At 39.1% G+C, this 25,423-nt stretch overlaps 1 protein-coding gene and 1 pseudogene across 2 annotated transcripts; one reads left to right on the top strand and one right to left on the bottom strand.

Annotated features, from left to right (window-relative positions):
• The first annotated feature begins 4,010 nt into the window (after positions 1 to 4,010).
• Positions 4,011 to 8,148, top strand: LOC121805778 (protein LOW PSII ACCUMULATION 1, chloroplastic-like). Of its 2 annotated transcripts, XM_042205785.1 has the most exons (9): positions 4,011 to 4,328; positions 4,873 to 4,976; positions 5,178 to 5,313; positions 5,446 to 5,677; positions 5,820 to 5,977; positions 6,348 to 6,536; positions 6,819 to 6,919; positions 7,190 to 7,286; positions 7,863 to 8,148. In XM_042205785.1, exons 1-9 carry the CDS (start codon positions 4,053 to 4,055, stop codon positions 7,935 to 7,937), a joined length of 1,368 nt encoding a protein of 455 aa, XP_042061719.1. In that variant the 5' UTR covers positions 4,011 to 4,052; the 3' UTR covers positions 7,938 to 8,148. The 2 variants fall into 2 exon arrangements, with proteins under 2 accessions (XP_042061719.1, XP_042061710.1); XM_042205776.1 differs by having other exon boundaries at positions 5,178 to 5,677.
• A 2,291-nt stretch (positions 8,149 to 10,439) lies between these two features.
• LOC121792876 lies at positions 10,440 to 14,066 on the bottom strand (annotated as a pseudogene).
• Between the last annotated feature and the right edge of the window lie 11,357 nt (positions 14,067 to 25,423).

The raw sequence follows: 25,423 nt of genomic DNA, 5'->3' as shown, positions 1-25,423 counted from the left end.
TGCTTGTAACTGAAAGCCCTTAACCATTAACTTTTCTAGAAAATAAAAATAATACTCTTATAAATGTAGAAAAAAAAAACAAAATTGTAATTACAATATTACAAAATGAAGTCAAAGTAGTATATAAAATTGAAAGTTCAATAAAGGTTTGTTCATCTCATCCAATTTTAAAAGGATAAAATCATTATATTCCAAAAGTATTACTAGAATGAATAAAACCCAAACATTTGTGATGGAAGAACAAAATAAAAGGAAGGGATTGGGTTTTGGTTCGCCACATAAGAGAAACAATAACATCCTCTTTTTTCTTCTTATCCCAACACACAAAATGAGTGCTTGCATGAGAAAAGACAATTGAATCAATCACGCATTATTTCTGGGCATCTGTTTCATCTTTTATATAATAATAATAATAATAACAATAATAGTAATATTAATAATAATAATAATAATAATGGAAAATTAAAGAAAAAGTTGTTAATTACTGCTGACGTGTGGAACAAATAATTTTCTTTTGTATGATTGTAACTTGTGCGGCTTATGTGCAACGACTTTGCAAATCAAAACAGAATAAATCGGAAACCTGGTGTCGTTTCTACCAAATCTCTCAACATGTACAATTTGTTCTCTGGCATATCTATCTGTCTATCTAAAATAAAATAACAGTTTTTAACTATATTTAGGTAATTACGAAAGATCATCTAGCATGCATGTATTTACCATCTTATCATATAAATTCGTGTTAATTGGTGCTCCATATATTTAGTCAATGAATTATACATATTTATGAATTTATATATTTAATCAACGAATTATACACATTTCAGTATTTCACAATAAGTTTTAATTCGTAATTTGTAGTTTAATTTAAAGGGTTTGAAGCCTAACACTTCCTTATATATTTAGTTATGTCCTATCCACATTAAAGTTTACTAGCATTATTCTTCACTAATATTCATGTCTGTGAACATTTTATCACAACCACCCTTTGCCCCTTTTTAGTGACATCACTCAGGTTCGACTATATCTATGTAAGTATTATATGCATAGTATGTATACGTATGTACAGTTTAATGCGACTATACATATGTCGCATATGTTGTATATGTGTGTGCATGTTCATTATAATGATCATTTATTGATCTAGGACAATAATTTAATAGTAGTAATCAAGAATTAGAGTAATTCTGAAGAATGCAGATCAGAAAACAAGGAAAGAAAAAAAAAGGGTGGGGAGGGGTGAAGAAAAGAAATTAGAGGTCCATCTCCCTTTCATCAAATGACATAAGCCCCAAAAATAATGTTTTTACCTTTCTGAAAACAAGTGAGAGACTTAATGTATTGGTGATGTGTGTGAAAGATGGCTTTTAGATGTATGATTTCAGGGCAACAGTTAGTGCTCTCTCTCTCTCTCTCTCTCTCTCTCTCTCTCTCTCTCTCTCTCTCTCTCTCTCTCTCTCTCTCTCTCTCTCTCTCTCTCTCTCTCATGGTTAGGGTTCAGCTTTTCCCACAATGCAAGAGAAAGATATCTTTTTGGCGTGCCTTGTTTTCTATGACTAGATTCAGACAACATGAGCGTGCCCTTGTCTGCATAATTGTGTCTTCCATTATCATCAACCTACCATGATTCTTTCTCTTCAATCTCCCACATCCATTTCACTTGGATATCATGTTCGATAGGGAAGACGAGATAAGATAAAATATAATAAGAATACACATTTTAGATCGGATAACTTTGCTTATCTTGGATCAAGATTGTTATTGGCCCTGAGAAGCATAAGGTTATTGGCAAAACAAAGAAAACGGCTCATCTACCTACAAAAGTTGGATTTTAATCTTTATCTATTATCATAGATATATAGAAATAGAAAAAAAAAAACTACTAATCGTAAAAAAAATGGTTCTTACACTACTTAGATGGGCAGAATTTGTACTATAAAGTGGACTTTTTAATAGAAATAGAAGGGGGAGAAAAAAGGTATATATAATTATGAAATACTCTTGTAAAGTGAAATGGTAAAGGCTTTATTATGAACATGACATCATTCACGTACCCTTAGTTCATACGGCCTTATCCATTCCACTTTCAATTATTTATATTTTTCGTCGCATTGCAATCACAATCATGGTTTTGTCTTATAACTTATAATTATGTTGAGGTCCATAAATTGATATTTCTGTGTACCGTTATCAACTAATTAATCACATAAAGATACTAGTATAAGAATCGAAATTTAAAATCTAAGAAATGTATCAATTTCATCTCTCTCTTTTTTTTGTTGATGTGTGGTAGGAGTAGTACCCAAAAAGGGAGATCTAGGAAACCATTTAATGGAAACATCTACGATTGGTGGTGAACAACTGAACACAATATGAATCTTATCTACATTACAAGATAATGGAATCTATAAAAATGTAAGGAAAATGGAAATCTATATGTATTCTAGTAGATGCAAACTCATATTTCAACTCTAGAAAATGTAATAATCCGTACATTAATAATGTGGTGTTGCATGATGACAATGTTGTACTTGAAATTACTTGTTGGTTGCTTTATCCATTAATGAAATACCCATGCATTATTGCTCTCCCAAGTGGATATATATCGTGGCCACTTCACAAACAAATTTCATCATTGTCAAATGCCTTCATTTCCTACGTTCTATATTCACCCCTAATTTAATTTACATTACGTCATACTTTATGTTGGATTTCTGATTATTTTGATTCTGTTAATTTGAGATGAATAAATAAAAATATTCTTGGATGAGTTGACTTAGTAAGATTATTAGTTTTTCAGAAAATTATTGTCATGTCCTTTCGACAAAGTTAAGTGGTGACTGACAAAGCAATAACCCCCTTTGTTTTGTTTGTTTTTATTACTATAATTTATTTATCCATTTTATGATCAATGGTGAAATATGTGAACTTTTAGTTGTTTTTAAATTAACGTGACATTGGTGATATAAATTATTTCTGTAAATTTCAGACTATTTATCATGTCGGATCAATTTGGCAAAATTAAAAAAAAAAACACAAATCGTGTAAAAATTGTAATTGTAGAGAAAGTAAAATAATACTATTTGTACGGTTGATTAGTGAATGATCTCGAATTGTAAGCTCGGATTTTGCTTGTTTAGTAAGTTATAAAGTTAGTGTGATAGAGGATCACTAAACGGATTAGTCCGAGATCTGAATAAATAGCATTAATTCCACTAAATCAATGTGATTAATACATTTTTAGCCTTAGGTATTATATACTACTAATTAACACACACCCTATTTTGTTGAAAATAATAACAGTCATTTTAAACTGCAGGTGCAGGATGACGGAAGCAGCCTTTTCCAAGAATAAGACAAACAATGTGGGACAGCAACTATCATCACAACCTCTCATATTGCTTTTAATTGAAAAAATATTCTGCAAATGCATACCATCTACACTAGCAACAAACAATAATATTCTTTAATTTTATTATTCCTCATTACACTGCAGCTTAAATATGATTCACTTCCCTAGTGCTTTCTTTTCTAGATGAATATGATCATTCAGGAAAATAAAGGTGATAAGGACCTCCTAAATAAATCGATGATAAAATAATGAGATATAATTAGATTGCCAAGAAGGAAAGGAAGTGATCAATTTTATATATATGCATATGCATACATACACTATAACTCATTTAGATTCAAATCAATTTTGAATAATTGCTTGACTATGCTGACACTGATTTGCAACTACACAGCAAAATCCTTATTGAAATCTTAATGGAAACCACAATTTTCTCCATCATTGTAAAATTTATGAGGTTGAAAATAAAACAATTGTAATTCTAGTATTTGGGAAAAGACTTCATTGGCATTGATCATTGGTGTAACTTTTGGGTACGCGATGGGCCGTTTATTAGGAATCCGAATCCAGAAAAATGGGCTTTGAGAATCAGCCCATTAATTATGTAGAATTCGTTAAAAATTTATTAAAATAAATAAAAGTAAAATATCGGATGGTAGCAACCGTTACAGATAAACCGATAGATATTGCCTATGAATTAATGGCGGCGGCAAATTTTGCACCACTCCACCACCACCATTTCCGCCGCTGCCCGTCCCCGCCAAATTCGAGCTCGTTGTTGATATCAAAGGCGTGTTTCCTTAGCAGAAATTTTTCATCCTCTTACTCGTTTTGTGCGTCGATCCAGCCCGCGAAAATCACTCATGGACAGTTAGTTAATTGCTCTCCGTCGCCATCCTCTACTTCGCCGGAAATTAGTGCCGCCACGGCTGAGTCATGTGTTAATTTGGGACTGTCTCTTTTCGCCAAAGGACGGGTACTTGTTTTAAACTAAATTACTGTCTCATTTTTTTTTATTTTTTGCAATTTTGAAGTTATTTTTGTAATTGGCTATTGATTTAGAATGCTATAGAGTTTGTTGCAAAGTAGAGTATTGGATATGATCAGTACAATAGTCTGTGTAGACTTGCAGTATTTGTATTTCGTTGATGAATAGTCCCAGCTAAACAAAGTTGTTTTTATCTGGATTGGAGCTTGTTTGAGCTAAGCTCATTTAATAATTATCCAAGATAAATGAATTTGTAAGCTCGGTTGAGATAAAGTTTGGATTTCAAATAGGAAACTTATGTGCATTGTGGTTGTATATGTTTCATCATGGGAGTAAAACCTGAAGAATATGTGAAAGAGATTCTTAATGCTTAGTGCTATTTTCTTAATAAATGAATATTAGGGCTACAAGTTTCTGATAAAGTTTTCATAAGGCTACTAGCATTCTTTTTCTCTCATTTGATTTCAAAGATTAGTATTTCTAGGGGAGTTCTTCCAAGTTTTAGTATCAATTTCTTCGAGTTATATTCCAGGTTAAGGATGCTCTTGAACAGTTTGACACTGCTCTCACTTTGGATCCTAACCCTGTGGAGGCTCAAGCTGCTCTGTATAACAAAGCTTGCTGCCATGCCTACAGGTAAAATTTGTATTCTTTGTTGAACTCGTGTTACCATGGGAAGGATGCAAGACAAAGCCAATCTAGTCTCTTTCTGATTGACAATTTAGAAGCTGCTATACTATGCAGGTGTAGAATTTTGGGTCAGATTCAACTATGTATAAATTTGATCATTTTGCATTGATGAGGAATCCTTTTTTTCCCTTCTGTTGTGTGTTGAAGGGAGGAAGCCAAGAAAGCTGCTGAATGTTTACGAACAGCTTTGAGAGAATATGACCTCAAGTTTGGAACCATTCTAAATGATCCTGATTTGGCCTCATTTAGAGCTATGCCTGAATTCAAGGAATTGCAAGAAGACGTTGGCTTCTCAATTATGGCCACCTTTTATTTTGCATATGTTTCTATATTTCAAGATATTCCAATATATTTCAACTGTCAATGCTCACCTTGTAAAATCTTGCACCATTTCTCATTGCAACGTCATCAACAGGCCAGACTGGGTGGAGAGGATATAGGCTATGGCTTTCGAAGGGATCTAAAGCTCATTAGTGAGGTCCAGGCACCTTTCCGCGGGATTCGCAGATTTTTCTATGTGGCATTCACAGCTGCTGCGGGAATCTCATTGTTCTTAACCATACCTAGACTATTTGCTGCAATCAAAGGTGGTGATGGTGCTCCTGACCTGTTACAGACATCTGAAAATGCAGGAATAAATATTGGAGGTAAAGTATAATGTATACTGTATAATGTCTAATGTATGTTGTGTAATGTGTAATGTATAATGTGTGCATGACATAAAGTCATGCCCAAAATAACAGAAGTCTTTCAAGAAATTAATTAAGTTTTTGGCTCAGCATGGTGCAGGTATTATTGTTTTTGTGGCTTTATTCTTATGGGACAACAAAAAGGAGGAGGAACAGTTTGCTCAAATTACAAGGAATGAAACACTATCAAGGCTTCCTCTGCGCCTTTCGACAAACAGGATTGTTGAACTTGTGCAGCTACGGGACACAGCAAGGCCTGTTAGTGACTCTTCTTCTCTCATTTTTTTTCTAACAAGGTTTCAAACAAGGATTAAGTTGTTACTGAGAAAAACCCTCTACGAACTCTATTTTGGCATCATATCCTCTCTAGATGTTACAACTGCTTGTTTAAAATGACCTCAGGCATTTTCTGTCAACGTTTGTTGTAACATTTCCTCAATAATTTTTTTTTCACTTTATAATTTTGAAGTTGAATTTTTTTATTCAAATTCCCTCTTTAACCTTTTAGAAGTGAGGCTTAGTTTATGTGGTAGTGCCTGTGTTCTTTTGATCCTATTGAGGGTTCACAGTACCCACATTTTGCTTATATCCTTCCATCATTTGGCATTAAGTCTGGTACCAGCTGTAGGTTATTTTGGCTGGGAAGAAAGAGACAGTTGATTCAGCCATGCGAAAGGCAGAGAGGTTTCGAACAAATCTTCTCCGGAGAGGAGTTATACTGATTCCTGTTGTATGGGGTGAAAGGAGAGAACCGCTGGCAGAGAAAAAAGGCTTTGGTCTTTCTCCAAAAGCAGCTGCTTCTCTCCCATCAATTGGGGTAAGACACTTTAGATAGGGTCTAAATGAATTGTTTGTCATGGAATCTGAGTGACTCCTAATATTGCATGGTGTCAATTGTGTTGCACCTTAACCATCTGACAGAGGTTTATCAAGTTTTTGTTGGTCATAACATAGTCAATGGTAGTTGTTTCATATTCGTATGATTGTCCTGTTTGAGAGAAAAGATCATTCTACTTATTATTCTACCTTCCCTTGAATATATATCAAAAAACAGTGTATGTTCTGTTCTGATTGATTTGTTCTACTTACATTTTGCTAGGAAGATTTTGATAAGCGAACTCAATCAGTTGTTGCAAATTCAAAAATCAAAGCTGAGATTCGATTCCGAGCAGAAGTGGTATCAGCTGCTGAATGGGAAAGGTTGGTACTTGCAAGATTATGAATATCTTTTGACTTAGCTCTCTCGATTACTAGACATCCCACTATCAAGATAAAGAAAAGCATGGCTGTAATTTTCTTGGTAACTGTTTCCACAATTTTACTCGGGAACTCTCCATTGATGGCACATGATAATTTTTCTTATCCGAGAGTAGGATATTCCAATAAGACAATGTTTATATTAATGTGCATGATTTTTGAATTACGTAAAGCTTTAAAACCAAATATGGACTTTAACCTTTTTACTTCCAGGTGGATAAGAGATCAACAAGAGGCTGAAGGCATAACTCCGGGTGAAGATGTGTACATAATTCTCCGTCTAGATGGCCGTGTTCGAAAATCAGGGCTGGTTAGTGATTCTTTGCTGATTACAATCCTCATAAGCTGTTAAATCTTTTTATGCAACCAATGAAACTCTTCATTGTGATTTGTGAATGTATTGGTGGAGAAGGATATCTTTTTCTCTTCTCCGAACCTTGTTCTGTTGCATTAGCTGTTACTAAAGATCACTCTAAGCGACTAGCTGGTCAGGATTGTCAGACGTTGAGGCTTAAGTCACGGATCAGTTTTTTTTTTTTTTTTTTTTTTTACAAATTAGGATTAAGCGTGTCAATTCTGAAAATCAATATATCCTATCCACCATAAAATGCCACAGAAGCATTAGTAAAGTTGATTCTCGACCACCAACCATCAAAGATCAAAGTCTCCCTCCCACTAGAATATGAAGGCTGCCATTTCACTATACATCAACTTGTAGCTACTTTATGGACATTTTTGGCATTCTTATTGCTATTTTTTATGGCCAGTCTGTTAGCTTAGATATGTAAACTTTATGGAAGAGTCTTGATTCGGAGCGTCTGAAGGGTGAAGAGCCAGATGAATATACTTGGTTTCCATGTTGAGATAGTAAGCATTTGTTTTGCAGGGAATGCCTGATTGGCAAGAAATTGTGAAGGAGGTGCCCCCAATGGAAGATCTCTTGAGCAAGCTGGAGAGATAAACCACGTGTCGAAACACTGCTAGTTGAGATTAAATTAATTCTATTCTATGAGAAAATATTGTACTCCATATTTCTTTCTCAAATTGAGCTAGCTACCAATATAGTGCACATTGATATCTGCTCATGTTTAGGTGGTACTTGACTCACCATCTACTACAACATCTTAACCACTCAAAAGTTGGATAATAAATTCTTTTTCCTTTTGCCCCTCTCTCTCTCTCTCTCTCTCTCTCTCAAAATGTTTACTTAGTATACATGGTACTGTATATATTACCACCGCCTGCCGCCAATCACAATCATTTGCCCCTTTTCAACTTAGTCTTTGTTGGTAGGTTAACTCTGCAATTATTTCACTATACTAATCAAGATTAGGACAATTCAACTATTGATTATTGTTGTGAATATGCTGACTTGACTAAGTGCATAAGCATTAACATCCTTTTTCAAGTGTTCAAACCCTAATCAACAATTTGCGTTATCTTTTTGGATCATTTCTTCAAAGGGATTTTGTTTCTAGTTTTCACTGCTTACTAAATAAAGGTTCTCCATTGTTATTTTCATTTTAATCTTTTGAAGCATTTTTATATAGTTTATGGTGATCGGATAAAATTAATTAATAAAAAAATCGATCAATCATTTTCCAACCAAAATAAGTTTTCAATAAGTCAGGAAGAGAGATTCTCAATAATTTAGCCCCCCTTTGTTCAGGGTGAATATATGGATCATTTCTATAATCAATGTTCAAGTTCAAATAGGGAGTACTTGATTTCAATCCAATTTATACCGAAAATAAAAAAATTCATTGATCAAGCTAATTTAAATTAATAGAAATAAAATAGAGTCTGATGTCAATCATCAGCGCCAACTAGATTTGGGAATCCTTGTATTTTCTATAGTTTTTAAAGCAATTAAAGATCACAAACAGCTAGCGCTACTTTTATTAATAAAAAAGGACATGAAATAGAGAAGACGTATAGAAAAGCTAAAACCAAAAGTAGCTCCACCAGTTTCTTTTTGAGTTATCTTTTGATTTTTTTTCCTAATACACATTAATTACATGTATAAGGTAATGTATATTATAGGCTAAATATATTAAAAAATAAATGTATAATTGCAAAATTTGTTAAATAATCAAGCTGAAATTATGTGGTTCAGTTCACAGTGAGAAGACTTAGAGCAGTTTTTATAATAGTTAGATGTTTAGTCAATAAAAGAACAAAATCCTTGTTTAGGCAAATTGTAACACAGCTGGAAATACTAGTATAATTTATGAAGGGCTTTTATTTGAACTATTTTGTATCGGCTTCTTAAATTACAAGTTAATAAACAAATTTTCAAATATGAAGAGTATTACAAGAATCTCTTTGATCTAAACACGATGTACTAGTATGGAGTATTTTTCAGCTTGTGTGATGGTAATGCAAGCAATGTTAATCATAATTTTAAAATGGGAAAGTAATTAGGTAGGGGAGGGGCACTGAGTGGCAATTTGGTGAATAGGTTGAATATTAAAACCACCACCGCAGCTGTGACGGCGCTCCTCCTCAGCGGCGGCGAATTCAGCTGGTGAGTAATCGGTGTAGCTGCATGGGCGAACAACGTCGTACTACAACTGCTCCGCTGCCACACAGTTAGCTTCGTTATATGTTCATAAATTAAATAGGCTGCTACGTAAACATCTTACATTCATGTACTACTACTACTACTACTAATCTATTTTTCCGCATTTCAAACATCTCTCATCTCTTTCCTTTTTTCGCTTTTCTTCTATTCTACCTATACGATTCTTAGTGTGCCAATAACAGAAACTACTGTTGAATAATGTTTACTCTCTTCTCTGCCTTCCCATCTATACATTATTGTGCTTCATCTCAACATTTTTTTATGCAACTAACATTATTGTACTAGGAGATCATGAAACACAGATCAAGGCCTTTACTTGTTTTTTCTTTGGCTCGATTTGTGATATTATTGATATAATCCCAATTGAGCTTGGATTATCCGTGTCGAATCTAGTGGAACTTACATAGAATTTTATGATCCCATTTCAAAGTAGTAGTACTAGTCTCTATTTCATTTCTAGAGAAATGGGCCCGTAAAGATTTGGGTAGACATGGCCCACATAATTGAAACCGGATACTTGTGCATGAAATAAACCCAGATTTGGGCAGAAAACATTTTAATGAAGGTTCATAACAAACAATGTAAAGTGACGAAAATGACACCATTAAAATTTCAAAATTCCCCAGCTTTGAAAATTCTAGGCTCACTCTGCAATGCAGATATAAAATTTACCTATTTTCAAAGAAATGAACCTACTCCATTCCATGTGAATAGTGAGGGTGCTTCTCTTATTTCTAGAGCTCCAATGAATTAATTAGACAACACTAAACATAGTAAATGATCATATTTGACATCATTTCTTGGTATTTCTTATAAAGTGGTGTGAAGTGGATCATATAATTCGGTCTGACGTATAACGTATTGGAAGGAGGTCGCTGATTTGGTCAGAGTGTGAAAACAGATTACTCTCTTTCTTTCATCAAATCAAGTGTGAAAACAGATTCAAGAATTGCCACTACGTACAACTCTCATTATCGGTATCCTAAAGAAGAAAAAAAAAAGTGTGCCATGACCATGCTAGTACTACTATCCTCCCACCTTTTTTGGACTACAAGCTCTGCCTCAAAATCTGATTGACATGGGTTATAATCATCTGGCCTTCTTTGAGTTTGCAGGTTTGCCGTTCGTAGTATTGTCCATGTATGGATACTCCGGGGGTGCCATCCACAGAGCAGCAGTGTTGATGAGTAGATATTAGAAGGGAAGAGGTTCCAACAAAACTCCACCATAGCAAACAGAATTAAACTGCATGGAATAGATATTAGGGTTATCAAAGGGGACGGAGAAGCTGATAATAGTAGTAAATAGATTAGAGAATTAAAGTTTCGAGGTCAGGAGACCTACCGGAACCAAGTAGGAAATGGTGTTCGCCACAATAGATAGGGTAGAGAATAGAAATACCTGCAAGTCAATATATGACATTAGAAGAGTTGTTTTTCAAAATATGTTACATGGAACCTATCTTGTTCTTTATTTTCGACGGTAGTTTGTCAGTAGGTGGTGGTTCTTTTTTTTTGTAAGTGACAAAAGGCCCAGAAAAGATTATTAAGAACGTCTACAAACAGAGTAAAGAATGTAGTACTCGACTCCAACATTAAGGCAATGTCCAAGAGCACATACCAAGAGTAGAACTGATAATGGAGAGACCGAGCACACACGACTCCAACAAAGTTCCCAACAAACATAGTCGTTGCAATATCTGAATTGAGTTCCACAAGAGGATGAAGGAATGAAGTCGTGATTAAAATCATATGTAAAAAAGGGAAATGGATATTTATTAGCTATTACTTACGCTCTGTTTTAAGCACTCTCGGATTGATATTCTGCTCATTGAGCCCTCTCAGTGGGAAAGAAGTTGGATTATAAAATTTGAGCTTCGTTTGAGCAAGTTTACAATGCAAGAAAGAGAACAAACCTCCTTCATGCCTGCACCAAGTCAAAAGAAAAACAAAGACACTTTATCAATAAAAAGAATCATTTGTATGTAGCATTGGATTATGGGACACTATCTTTGCTACTGATGGATATTAAAGGTCCTACTATATTAGAATTGATAAGAAATTTACTTAAAATATAAAAGAGAATCAAATAAAAATTGATTATAAATTTAGCAGAAAGGGCCAGCTTAAAAGCCTTTAGTGGCATTGAAATGGTGATAATCCTTACCTGCACCATTTATGATGAGCAAAGACTGCAAGCAGAAGAAGATGAGCAGCCAGTAGAAACAGCGCAAATCCTTTTGAAATAAAAACCGGCTCTGGGACAAATTTAAAATTGACAGACCTGGACAATACAGTTAAACTTTTATCCCAGGAAATGCATATAGCATTAATCTCATTGCTATGTAGTATGTCAAATATTTAACACTAGCTTATTTTCATTGTGATCCATAACCCGCAGAATAATTTTAAATCATAGAGTCACAAGAAATAGTTAAATAAACCTGCATACAAGTCCTTATACGATAAAGTAAGTATACAATGTGCTGATACTGAATAGGTAACACGTGTCGAGCATAGAAAATTATCTGGGTCAATGGAGGTACCAAAAATGGACGAACACGCGACCAAGATTAAATGCTCTTGAGAAATATGCGACTGGGTGTGATAATATGAAAGGTAAAGCCAAGAGAATCTGTAAAAGGTAAATATTTTGTCAGACCATGCCACAGTTGAAGATTGCTTATTTTGATAATTTGCTAATTAACTCAATAAATAAATATCATTATAGCAAATAAAGTAGAGGTATATAACACATTATCAGCGACTCAGTGGTAACACTGATTTATTATCAAGAAGGATTTAAGAGCAATCACCTGTACTAAGGCCGCACCTGCACCAGCAGATATTACCCCAAAAACATCCACAGCTGCTTTCCATGTTTGAGCCAGTAAGTTTCTTAAAATGTAAATGTCATTTTAGGAATTTTGACAAATGAAAAATGTTAGCAATCAGCTTACCTTCAGCAAGAGGAGTAACAATGGAGGTGCGAAAAGAAGAACATTCATCTTCACTGAGACAGCCCCACTGTGCTAACAGGAAGAACGTCTAACGCACCTTTAGGCAATAAATATATTCACCAATAAAGAATGATGACTTTACTGGCAAATGCATTAAGAACTAGAAAAAATAAATACCAATTTAACCAGTATGCTACCTGAAAATGATTAAACCTAGATGCCATTTCTGATAAAGAAATGAAATCAGTGCTGCATGGAACATTGTTGTGGCAAAACAGTCATTGAACAAGCGAAGCACAAAGATTGAGTGCAATCTTTTTGACAAAGTAAGCAGGCATAGAGCCCACCAAGGAAGCTGCAAGACATATGATCTGAAATCAAAACCTTTGCTACAAAGACTAGTTGTTCACTAGGATCAAACTCCATACCACATCCGTCTTCAAATAAACAAATAGAACCATCCCGGGATTCACAGCGTACAGTATGCCAAATAAAATCTGTAATCAATAGAACATCAGGTTATGACAACTTAGTATACATAATATCTGTAATGGTCTTTCAAGTAATCATGAAATCAGAGTTGCAAAAAGAGATGTACTTTTTTAGATTTTTAAAAGGCTACAAAAAATAATTATCAAACAAGAGTGGAAATAATATCAACGATTAAATTGCTTTACATTCATCAGAAATGCAAATTCTGCCAATAAATAATCACAAAACAATGGGGAAAAAACAGTAACCATGGAATAGACAAAGCAATATAAGTAGTCGGCAGTGGGGAACTTAAAGTTTATGGTTAGAAAGGGGAAGCTCATACTCATCCAATTTGTAAAAGGCAAATAATTTGTTCAAAAGAATTGAACAAATTGCAAATTTACCTGAGCAGGATAAACCTCTCCACCAGTAACATACTGAATGGCAGAGTAGATATACAGAAATCCAGCTGGATATACCAGAGGCCCTGTATCACCTTTCAATTTGCTGTAATCTCTTTCACCTCCCAGAAAACCAGTAACCTATCCAAATCAATTTGCACCATATAATTTTTTTCAAAACCGCATAACAAGAAATTAAATTTGCTTTAACAGGATTTAGATAGAATTAAACTTTTTCTTTTAAAAATGGTTTTTTTCAATTCTATGCCAACTAAATTCCAATCATCTTTCACATACGTTACTGCAAGTAATCACAAGTAATACTATAAGTATTTTCTTTCAGAATTGAAAGAAAAACATGGGATTTTCACCTGTGACATGTAAGCATCCCAATCAATTTTCGTATCTGAAACACACGAGCGAAACAATGATTAAGACATAAATATGTAGCTAACCTAACTCAATTGCAAAGAAGAGAGTGAATTTCTCGTTACATGGAACATATGGGATGATGAGAGAAACCAGGATGGCGTCCGCGAGGAGCACGGCGACGGCGGAGGATAACTTGGGGTTTTTTAATACTTTTTTAATAAAATACATATTTTTTGTCCCCTCCGCCTTCAATCCAGTGGCGGCGGAGGTTTGTCGCGGCATCGGACTGAGACTGGTTGCGCGGTTTTAACACTGAAGCTCAACTATTAACGTGAAACGCTGCGTTTCAGCCTCAGGTCAAATGTTAGGCCGGATTTGACATCGGGAGAGGATTTACTCAAAAATCAAAACCATAATAGTAAAAGTCGGGAAAATCGGGTTTATGGGGCACTTTACACTAAAGATTACGTAAATGTACCCATTTTGTTATCTATTCCAAAAATGGGAAAAACGCCAACCACATTGGCGTTTCTATTAGTAAAAACGCCAACCTCATTGGCGTTTATCTTCGCGTCGTATTGGAGGTGTATTTTCGCCAAATACAGCGACGGGAAAAAACGCCAATGAAGTTGGCGTGTATACCAGGTAAAACGTCAATGTAGTTGGCGTGTTTAATTAATAAAAACGCCACTGAGGTTGGCGTGTTATGCTTAAAAACGCCAATTTGAGCGGCGTGTTTCTGTTGAACCATATCCTTATCAGATCTCCCCCAACATCGCGACCATAAACACTTTCCCTCCCCAAAACGCGAAAACCCTTCCCAAACGCATAAAAACCTTTCGCTCGGGTCGACCCGGTGGTGGATTTAAGCGTGGATATTTTGAATTTGGCTAATTCTTTCAACCATTAGTCCTTCTAATCGGTTAGTATATCAAATTTTAGACTCATTCTTCTAAACATTAGTCTTCCAATATTTGATTGATTGTTGTGATAATATATATTGTAGTGTAATTAATATAATAGTTTGACCAATTATTATGGGTACACTAATATTTTGATGGATTATTATGATAGTATATATTTTAATGGAAATATTTTGACCAATTGTTATGCTATTATATGTTATAGTATATTTTATGGATTGTTATGATAATACATATTGTAGTGTATTTAATAGAATTATTTTGTCAATTTTTTGGCTGACTCTACATAATGATGAATGTAAAAATAATACATATTTATTTGTGTTTTACATTATTGCAGATAGTATGACGTGGTGTGTCAATTTATATTGGGGTGGAAAGATAATTCCCGGAGCAGTTATTTCGTATGATCCTCCTTTTGCTAAAGGATTCATTATGTTGGATGAAACAATTTCGTACGATGACCTTGTGGAAAAAATTTGTGAAAGGATGGGGATAAGCATATATGAAAACAATATTCAAATAATATGGAAACGTACTATATGCTTTGGATCCGGAGTCACGTTTATAGGTGTTCAACTAGAAGAAGTATGCATGCAACTAATGTTTAGTGAGAGTATGGTTATTGGAGGTGTAATTGAATTATATGTTGAGTATTCGGCAATTACTCAACATCATAGTCATCATGTCATAAGTTATGATGCTGGTACGTCAACGAGAGCCCAAGAACCATATTTTGCTGCAACACAAGATTTTGATGTTGGTACGTCTACGAGAGCCGAAGAACCATATTTAGCTGCAACACAAGATTTTGAAGCTGGAGGCGTGCATTTAGGGGATCGTGACAATTGTGATGTGGTGGAGGACATAATAGGTCCTGATAAAGCCGACTTTCTTGATCCACAATCACCTTATAATTCTGAAGATTCCGACACGGTTAGTACAGACTCAGATGGTGATCCGTCGGATGATGAACAATTTGTTGCTTCAAGACCATCCATTCCACTTGGAGAAACAGCAGTTGGAGAAACATCAGTTGGTGGAAGGGCAGTTGGAGGAAGAGTAGTTCCACAGTTCCCACAGCCTGGAATCAACTACTTTCGCACCTTACCAGGTCCATATGATAGTTTTGATCCCAAAAACTTTGAGCGTGATGATCCCAGTGTGCATTATTGGAGTGAAAAGGATCCTACCAATGTCGGTTTGCATACTAAATTTAGAACGAAGTTGGAATTGAAGGCAGCTGTGACTCATTGGCATTTGGAAAAAATCCGACAATATACAGTTGTTGAAAGTAAAGGAAAGAGATGGCATGCAGTTTGTAAGTGGCCACAGGGAAATCCGAAAGATAAGTCCTTACCGCCATGTTTGTGGGAGTGCCGAGCAACACTGAGGAAGCATGATGAACACTGGCAAATTAGAGTGTTCAGCACTGCTCATACTTGCATGGGGGATCGTAACTATAATGGTCACGCTAATCTTTCGTCGGGTATAATAGCGTTGAGTGTTCGCCATCAGATAGAAAACGATCCTTGCTACAAGGTAAAAGCAATTGTGGCGAATATTGAAAATAGATTTCATGTCAAAGTTAGTTACAAGAAAGCATGGTATGCTCGGAGGACAGCGATTGAGCTTGTATACGGTGGATGGGAGTGGTCGTTCAAAGTTTTACCAGCTTATTTGAATGAAGTGCAAAGACAAAATCCTGGCACAATTGTGGAATGGATGCACGATGACATATTAAGCAATGGTATGAACAAGGTATTCAAGTACGTATTCTGGGCTTTTGGACCAGCTGTGGAGGCTTTTCAACTATGCAAACCAGTTTTAACGGTTGATGGAACTCATCTACGTGGACGATGTCGAGGTAAAATTCTTATTGCCGTTGGATTTGATGCTAATAAGAAATGTTTGCCTGTTGCATATGCCATTGTTGATGAGGAAACCAAAGAAAGTTGGAATTGGTTTATGGAACGCATTAGACTTCATGTAGCAAAGCATGAAATATGTGTCATATCTGATAGGCATGTGGGAATCATAGATGCAATGAATTCTCCCATATGGAAAGAAGAACCCAATGTGGGTCATCACAGATTTTGCTTGGTACATGTTAGAAAGAATGTTTTGCAGAATCACAAAGGTATCATGGTCAAAAGACTTGTTTGGAAAATTGGTATTGCTACCAAGAAGCGCAAGTTTAAGATCAGACGTCGTTTACTTCGAAACGTCAACAACGAGGCTTTGCAGTACCTTGATGCCGTGGAGTTAGAAAAATGGAATCTGGCGTATGACAAACACAAAAGATGGGGTGAGGTTTCCACTAATATGGTGGAATCTTACAACAATGTGTTGAGAGGCGCAAGACAACTCCCAATTAAAGCTTGCATTGATATGATATTCTGGAGGACAATAGAATGGTTCAATGACCGGTCAATTGCATCAACACAGTGTGCCACACCACTTACCCCGTGGGCGCATGAAAAGGTGTGCAAAAATGATGCAAAAGGTCAATTGCATAATGTGAGAGCACCCAACACAATTGCAGGGCATTATGTGGTTCGAACAAAGCGTCGAATTGGTGGAAAGGGCGCTAATAAGTGGAAGGTAAAGTACTTGGACTCGCACTGCAAATGTCAAAAGTGGCAGATGTGGAGACTTCCATGTTCACATGCAGCGGCAGTTGCGCGTTTTAGAAACGACAACATGCTGTCGCTTGTTGATCCCGTATACCGCACAAGTGTTTGGGTACACCAATATTCTACGGTGTTCAATCCACCCAGACACCAAGATTATTGGGCCGTGCCTGAATGGACTTTGCAATGTTCACGAGCTCAGTTAATGCCTAAAAGTCGCGGTCGATACCGTACTACTAGGATTCCTAATCAGATGGATGTCCGTGAAGCTGACCAGCCACGAGCCCGACGCCGATGTAAACATTGCCGTCAACCAGGTCACGACAGGCGCAACTGCCCGAATGCTCATTCAAGGATGGATACTCAGTTGGTAGATGATGCCGCTGACGATTTTTTGCATCCACCTCCACCAAGGATGGATAATCAGTTGATAGATGATGCCGCTGACGATTCTTTGCCTCCACCTCCACCAAGATATGCAGTTCGAGGTCGTCATTCTGTCAGTCACACTGATGATGTCGATCACGATTTTATGCCTCCACCTCCACCAAGATCTGCAGTTCGAGGTCGTCACTCTGTCAGCCACACTGGTGGTACAGGCGAACACATCGGTCTCAGTGATGTCCCACATTCTCCACCTCGGTCTTCTGTGCGAGACGAATATTTTGGGGTTGATTTAGAGAATGTCGTTGTGCGAGAGACTCCTCCGTCTAGACTCTCAACCGCCAGAATCGGGAAGGGGATCCGTAGCTTTTTTACGCGGAAAAGGCGAGACAATTGAACGTATGCATTGTGTAATATTGGATTTCTGTATTTAGCAAGATTTGGACTAATGTATAGGGTAATATTTGTATGTACTTATATATTGAATAATGATGAAATGATTAAAAACTCTTAGCTGTGGGAGCGTTTTTTTATAGGACACGCCGATGTGAGTGGCGTGTTTGAAGAGACGCCTACTTAATTGGCGTCTTTTCACTTTAAAACGCCAACGTGAATGGCGTGTTATTACTGAAACACGCCAACGCGACTGGCGTGTTTGTTCAGAATGTCCGCTTTCGGCGTAGAAAAAACGAGCAACGAAAAAACTAACTTAAAAACGCCAATGCCGTTGGCGTTTTTAAATAACACGCCAACGGCAATGGCGTCTTATTAAAAACGCCTCAGCCGCCTGCTCGGCACCTCAGCCGCCTGCTCGGCACCTCGGCCGCTGGCTCGGCATCTCGGCCCCCTGCTCGGCACCTCGGCCCCCTGCTCGGCACCTCGGCCGCCTGGCTCGTTCCGTGCACACTCACTTAAAAACGCCAACGGGAATGGCGTTTTTAAATAACACGCCAACGGGAATGGCGTCTTATTAAAAACGCCAACGGGAATGGCGTGTTTGTTCAGAATGTCCGCATTCGTCGTAGACAAAACGGGCAAAAATATAAACTAACTTAAAAACGCCAATAGCATTGGCGTTTTTCACAAAGACTTACATTCACAAAAACGCCAATATCTCTTTATTTGCCTGTTTTCATTTTCATTTCTACTAGGAAATAATAATTCAGACATCCAAATACTTAATCATAAAGACTTAAAATCAATGAGTTCAAATCAAATGAAAAAACATCAATATCAAATTACAGTAATATCAAGCATTCAAATTAGTTCAATCGTCACGACGTTTCCGCATAAACAGACGCCGTATCCCCTTCCCAATAGTAGATGTAGATCTAGGGATCCTTGAGGGAGGAGTATCTTGAACAACAGCGTTCTCAAGATCCTCCTGCACAGACGACCGCGGTGGAGAAGCGGGGACATCACTGAGGCCAATATCTTCTCCGGTACCACCGGTATGGCTAATAGAATGACGGCCTCGAAGTGCAGAGCTCGGTGGAGGTGGGTCCTCAAAATCGTCATCGGAGTCGTGTACGAACTGAGATGACGACTCTCCGCGGACGGTTTTCTGCTTGGTTCGTCGTTTTGCCTTTTGCCTTATGGGTACGTCCACGTCCATTGCAGAGCGCTGCGAAGGAGGGTAGTCCATCAGCTGAGGCTCCCCGGATATCTGCAGTCCTTCTTCAACCATCCTCGAAATGGTTTCCATATCCGGACAGAAATGTCCTGTCGCAGCTCGACCACTTAGATAGTGACGTATTTTGTGAAGCGTCTCCACCTACAATTTTTCAAAGTTAAGTACATATCATAATATGAATTTGAATAAGTAATCAGGGTTTAGTTAAGTATGAATAATGTACCGTAAAGTTATGAGAAGATGCGGTTTCGTGGAATCCCTCTTCAGCATGCACGCCGGGTTTGGTTAAATACACCACAGTGATCTGGCGAAACCAATTCATATATTCTTCCGTTGCAACAGGCTCAGTACTGTCCTCCAGATCAGTCCATATCGTAAAGTGTCTGTTGTCCCACTCCTGTATATAATTGGCGTGCCATTGAACCCAATTCCGACCAGCTTTTCCACGGCGATCCTGTTTCAAAAAATCAGAACCGTGGAACCGGGGGAGATCCGGGATATACGGTTGGACAATCCCGAATTGGCGCAACACTCGGTGTGGCAGGTGTGGCTCAGCCAGATTCCAACAAATAAGCGTTGTGATCGACATCCATATAGGACGACCGGCATCACAACTTTCCGGCAACTCCCGGTGGAGATAAGGCCTCCAAATAAACTACATGTGATACAAATTTTTCAAAATAATTTCCATAAAAACAAAAAACAAAAAACCAAAAACATTTTATAAATATATGAAGTACCTGATTAGGATGCATCATGGAGAACTGATCTCGGAAATTTTCAACACAATGTCCGGGTGCTTTTACATATGACGCCGGGCCATTCCATCTAAAAAATTTAAATTATGAGCGAAGAACACGAAAATTGATGAACATTAAGTTTAAAAACGCAATTAATGAACAACTTACGCGCTTGCACATGGTAGATAGTCTGTATGCACGGGATCTAGCATCCTCAGTCTAATATTTGGGATTCTCTCCCAAGCCCAAAGTTGTAATAGAGTTAAGGCTCCCCCTACATCCGTCCTCTGACCAACGGCCGCTTCACACAAATTGTGGTACAAGCAAGCAAGCGTCGCCCCACCCCAGCTATATGTAGAACACCGTTCTATATCCATGAAAAAGTGTAGGTAGAAGAACGGAATTTTATTTCCGGTGGCGTTGGGGATCATCAGACCACCAAGTAATAGCAGACAATAGATACGAGCCCGCTGAGCATATATGTAGTGTTCGTGGTCATTAGACAGCTCAATCCTCAATTGGCGCGATAAGCTCGTCTGCTTAAAAGCCATTTCCTTCAACTCGGATGCTTCCGGTATGAATCCTAGAAAATCCATACACCTGTCCGTCCAATATCCCGCGTCCGTCGGGGGGATGTAAGTTGTCAGAGCCTCTCCATCAACTTTCAGGCCCCATAAGACCTCCACGTCTTCCAGTGTCACAGTCGCTTCACCGACTGGAAAGTGAAACGTGTGAGTCTCTGGCCTCCAACGTTCAATCAGAGCTGTGATAAGATGGTGGTCAATTTCTTTTGGTTTACCACACCTTAACATACCCCCAAACCCCATCTGGTCCACTATTGTCAAGACATGTTGCTGGATGGGAACATCCCAAATTTTTCCTTCAAATCGTCGGCAGCGTACATCTTCGGATGGAACTCCTGCCCATATGTTGTTAGAGACGTGTTGTCTCTGAAAATATAATACAGATGGATCCGCAGGACCACATGCAAGCCGACGACGAGAGGTTGAAGATGATGCCATAATTTACCTACATAATTCAAATTCAACAATAACCAACCATAACATTTAATCCAATTTCATAAACCAAATTCAACAATAACCAACCATAAACCATTTCAATAATTAGATACAATTTAATCCAATATCACAAAATTGAACACCAACATCAAATAAGCAAGTTACACAACATTGCACATTCAAAATCATAAACCAATTCACCTACACAAAATTAACAATTTCAATTAACAATTCGCCCAACCTACCAATTTCAATTTTGCCTAACCTAAACAAATTTAACAATCTAAACTAATCAACCAAAACCCACATAAATCAAAACAATTTGCCCAATTTTTTAGCTATAAAAACCCTAGGGTTTAGGCTTATAATCAAATTTATACACAAATTAACTTAAACCCAACACAATCCAACATAATAATCAACAATAATATCATTCAACCAATCCAAAATGCATAATATTTCTACTCAATTCACAACCCATTACAAACCCTAGCTATCCACCAATTACTATAATTATGTAAAAGGTAAGCATACTAACCGAATAAAATAGATGAATTTGGGGGAGAATAGCACCGATTGATGAATGTAGGCCGAAATCACGGAGAGAAGGCGCGCAGCTGGAGAAATCGCGAAGGCTGTGTGTTGTGAGGTTTTCGCGATTTGGGGGAGGAACGCCTGGTATATCAGTCTGATTAAACACGCCACTCAGAATGGCGTTTTTCATGATTAAGTAAATACGCCACTCCGGTTGGCGTCTTTTACAAAACGTCAATATGTTCGGCGTTTCAACAAAGAAAACACGCCATTTACAAATGCGTTTTTTTATTTATACACGCCAACCAAGTTGGCGTGTTTAATCGTAATTACAATCCGAGAGCATACACCCAAAATACGGCACAAGTATAAAACGCCATCATCGTTGGCGTATTTACCTTAAAACACGCCAATGACGTTGGCGTATTTACTAATAAAAACGCCAATGTGGTTGGCGTTTTTCCCATTTGTGGAATAGATAACAAAATGGGTACATTTACGTAATCTTTAGTGTAAACTCCCCCACAAACCCGATTTTCCCAGTAAAAGTCAGTGTTTTAAAAATCGGATCGGCCGGTGGACCGGTTCGGCCGCGAACCAGTGTCGTTCCGGTCTGGTTGAGCATGTAAAACCGTTGGACTGTCGAGCCGTTTTGGACCGGCGGGCGGTTCGGCCGGAAACCGCTAGCTGGTCTGGCCGGTCAAGACAACAATTCCTTCTTTTTTTTATTCTCCGGAAGCAACGCCGTCGGTTCACCCCTACACCACCTTTGCTCCGCACAGCGCCCCCCCTACCCCCACCGGCCCACTGAACCCTACAATAGGCGAGGCCGGAGGCAGATTCGTAGGACGTACGCCCAAAAGAAAGAGCTTAAGGTATGTCATGCATGGAAGAAGAGGTGGAGAAAAGTAAAACTTGAACAATTGAAGGGAAAGGGAGATGAAAAAATTCCGAAAATTGTGATCTCAATAGTTACTAAGGTCATCAACGACGATGTTACAAAACCGTCCCTTAAATTACTATTCGCGCCCACTGTACTTTTTTACTCCATCCCTTAACTAAGGGACGAAATCTGCAACCCTCCGTCTCTTAACCGTCCCTTAAATTACTATTCATTCAATTTCATTTTTTATTTTTATTTCCAACTAAATTCAATTAAAAAAATACACTTCATTAAAAATAAAATAAAATTACAACAGAAAATAAAAATACAACTTAAAATTCAAAAAAATAAAAAAGACATAATTAAAATCCGAAAAAAATAAAAATGACATAATTTAAAATACAATTTTATAGAAAATAAAAAATACTATTCCGCCGGCGAATCATCCCTCGAAGGCGGTGGAGATGCACTGAAGTCGTGAGGAGGCGGAATGCCAAGTTGTGCTGCCATAAACGTAATTCCGTTAAGCCAGGCTTGGTATTGGGCGGGCGTCATGCGGGAAGTGTCCGCCATTGTGGCGGTCATGTACATGGCCATAAGGGAGTTGGGGGGTCCCCCCGAGCCCGAGCCCGCCTGGCTTGATTCGGCTCGGCCCCTCCTCCCTCTACCCGCCTTCGCCGTATTTATCCCTTGCGGCCGACGGCGCCCACGGGAGGACCCCCCGGCATCATCTGTCAGGGTCTCAACCTCCTGCGAGGAAAACTCTTGTGGCTCGCTGCCCGAACCGCCCTCACCAGACGAGTATTGGTCACTCGCCGTGTGCTTCGAGGTCGAGCCCGTGCTGGACCGCACACCGCCGGCCCACCTTTTCTCGTCCTTGACGACCTCCCAAACATCGGCATATTTGAATTGTTTGTCGGTGTCATCGAAATAGACCCGCAAAGCCGACCTCAGAATGTCGGTTCCCGTGGCTCCGCTTTGGTAATGAGCCGCTTCATTCTTGTGGATGGCGCAGAATCGTTTGACCTCTATGTCGACTCGGTCAAAGTGAGCGCGGAGCATCTTACATGTGCGGCGGCGGGACCCCTTCGGCTTAATCTGGTGGTAGGCCTCGGTGACCTTTTTCCCAGAAGCACTTTCGGGGTTGTTGAATCCCGACGATGGGATCGTACGAGACGCTGATCCAGGCGTTGTACACCGCTAGCGTTTCTTTGGGGCCGTACGGATGCCGACCTAGATCCTCCTCCTCCTCGTCCGCCTCCGCCTCCGCCCTGGAGCTTCCACCACCTCGGCCTTCTTCCCCATCTCGGCCTTCTTCCGGAGTGGGCTCAACGGAATAATCCTCTTGAATCTGGGATAATCCCTGCGAATATCGCGGGGCGGAGGGACGGGCGTATGCATCCACGTCAAAAATGGGTGGTTGGTACCCCCCGGCGTCGACGAATCGGAACCACCCAATGTGTTGTACATGCTCTCCCAATCGCCGAACACGTTGAGATCCCACCCGCTGGAGCCGCCACAGCCGAAGTTTCCGTCGCCGGACATTTTGTGATGAGATGTTAGATGAAAATTGGAAAGGAAATGGAGATGATTTGGGAAGAATAGATGTGTAGTTGTGTGTGAAATGAGGATAAATTAGGAGTATTTATAGAGTAAAATAATAATAATAATAATAATAATAATAATAATAATAATAATAATGGAAAACGGCTATAAACGCTAATATTACCGTTTTCCACTTTTTAAATTTTTTTAATTAGATTTTTTTTTAAAATGATTTATTGCATCAGCGTGACGATGCCCACTCGCGGGCCGGCGAGTGGGCGTCACGCATGGTGCCGAGGCGCGCCACGTCGCCTCGGCGCGTGGCGAGACGTCTCGCCATTCGTCACGCCGTGACGGAACACGGAACGGGCTGGGGACGAGACGGGGCGCCGCAACGCGTCACGCCGCCATGTTGTTCCTTCGTGACGGAATACGGGCCACCCGCATGACGCGTTGCGGGTGGCCTAAGACGTGGGAGGCGATTTATCAGAATAGGAGTCTAAATAGGAGTAGATGGTAGGTTGGCAGGTGCGTCAGTGGGTGGCTTAAGACGTGGGAGGCCTAAGATGATGTCGTCGCCGCCTTCCCATTGGCCTTCGCAGCTTTGACGCCTATGGGACGCAGGGAGGACATTGGTGTGCCGGAACTCTCAATGTCCTCGTACGTCTGGTTGAGGTCCACCGGACGAGTTCCGCTTTCGCTGCTCGTGTAACCACCAGCTTCGGTGGTCTTCGTCCTCTTTGTCGCATCGGTGTGCAGAATCCCGCCTTGGAACTTTTGCTTGTCCCTCAAGAGCGTCTAGATGGCCTCATGCTTGAAGTCGTCGTACAGGGACTGGTACGACAACAGTGCTTTAGCTCGCACGTCGCTCAAGCTCTCGTCACTCCCCTGCTCCCTGGAGCACTTCTCGTACTCCGCCGCGAACAGATTGACTTGCTTCTTCACCTGATCCCAGTGCTTGCGGAGCTGCTCCCGTTGGCGCTTGTGCGAGCTAGGCGGCTTCGCCGCATTGTAGCGCTCGGCGATGCACTCCCAGTACGCCACTTGCCTCTGGTTGTTCGCGAATATCGGGTCCTCCGATATATCCACCCAACACCTCACCAATACGAGGGTTTCATCCGGCTGGTAGACGGGTCTTCACAATTGCCCGGAGGTGGCAACTTTTCTGCGCGGTGCCGGATCCACTTCTTTTTGGCCGGGGCGGAAGCGGTGGCGACGGCGGCGGCACGGGAGAGAGGGCGACGGGTCGGTTTGGAGGCGGCTCCATATCATCCAAACCGTACGATTCCGTACTGAATTTGAGATCGTACTGCGTGTTGGCATCGAACGGCCGATATTAGTTGAGTTCTGTACCCGGCCAACG

This window comes from Salvia splendens, chromosome 1, assembly GCF_004379255.2.
Source record: "Salvia splendens isolate huo1 chromosome 1, SspV2, whole genome shotgun sequence".
Lineage (NCBI taxonomy): Eukaryota > Viridiplantae > Streptophyta > Magnoliopsida > Lamiales > Lamiaceae > Salvia > Salvia splendens.
The sequence above is the reverse complement of the archived record's forward strand: the minus strand, read 5'-3'. Positions and strand labels throughout refer to the sequence as shown.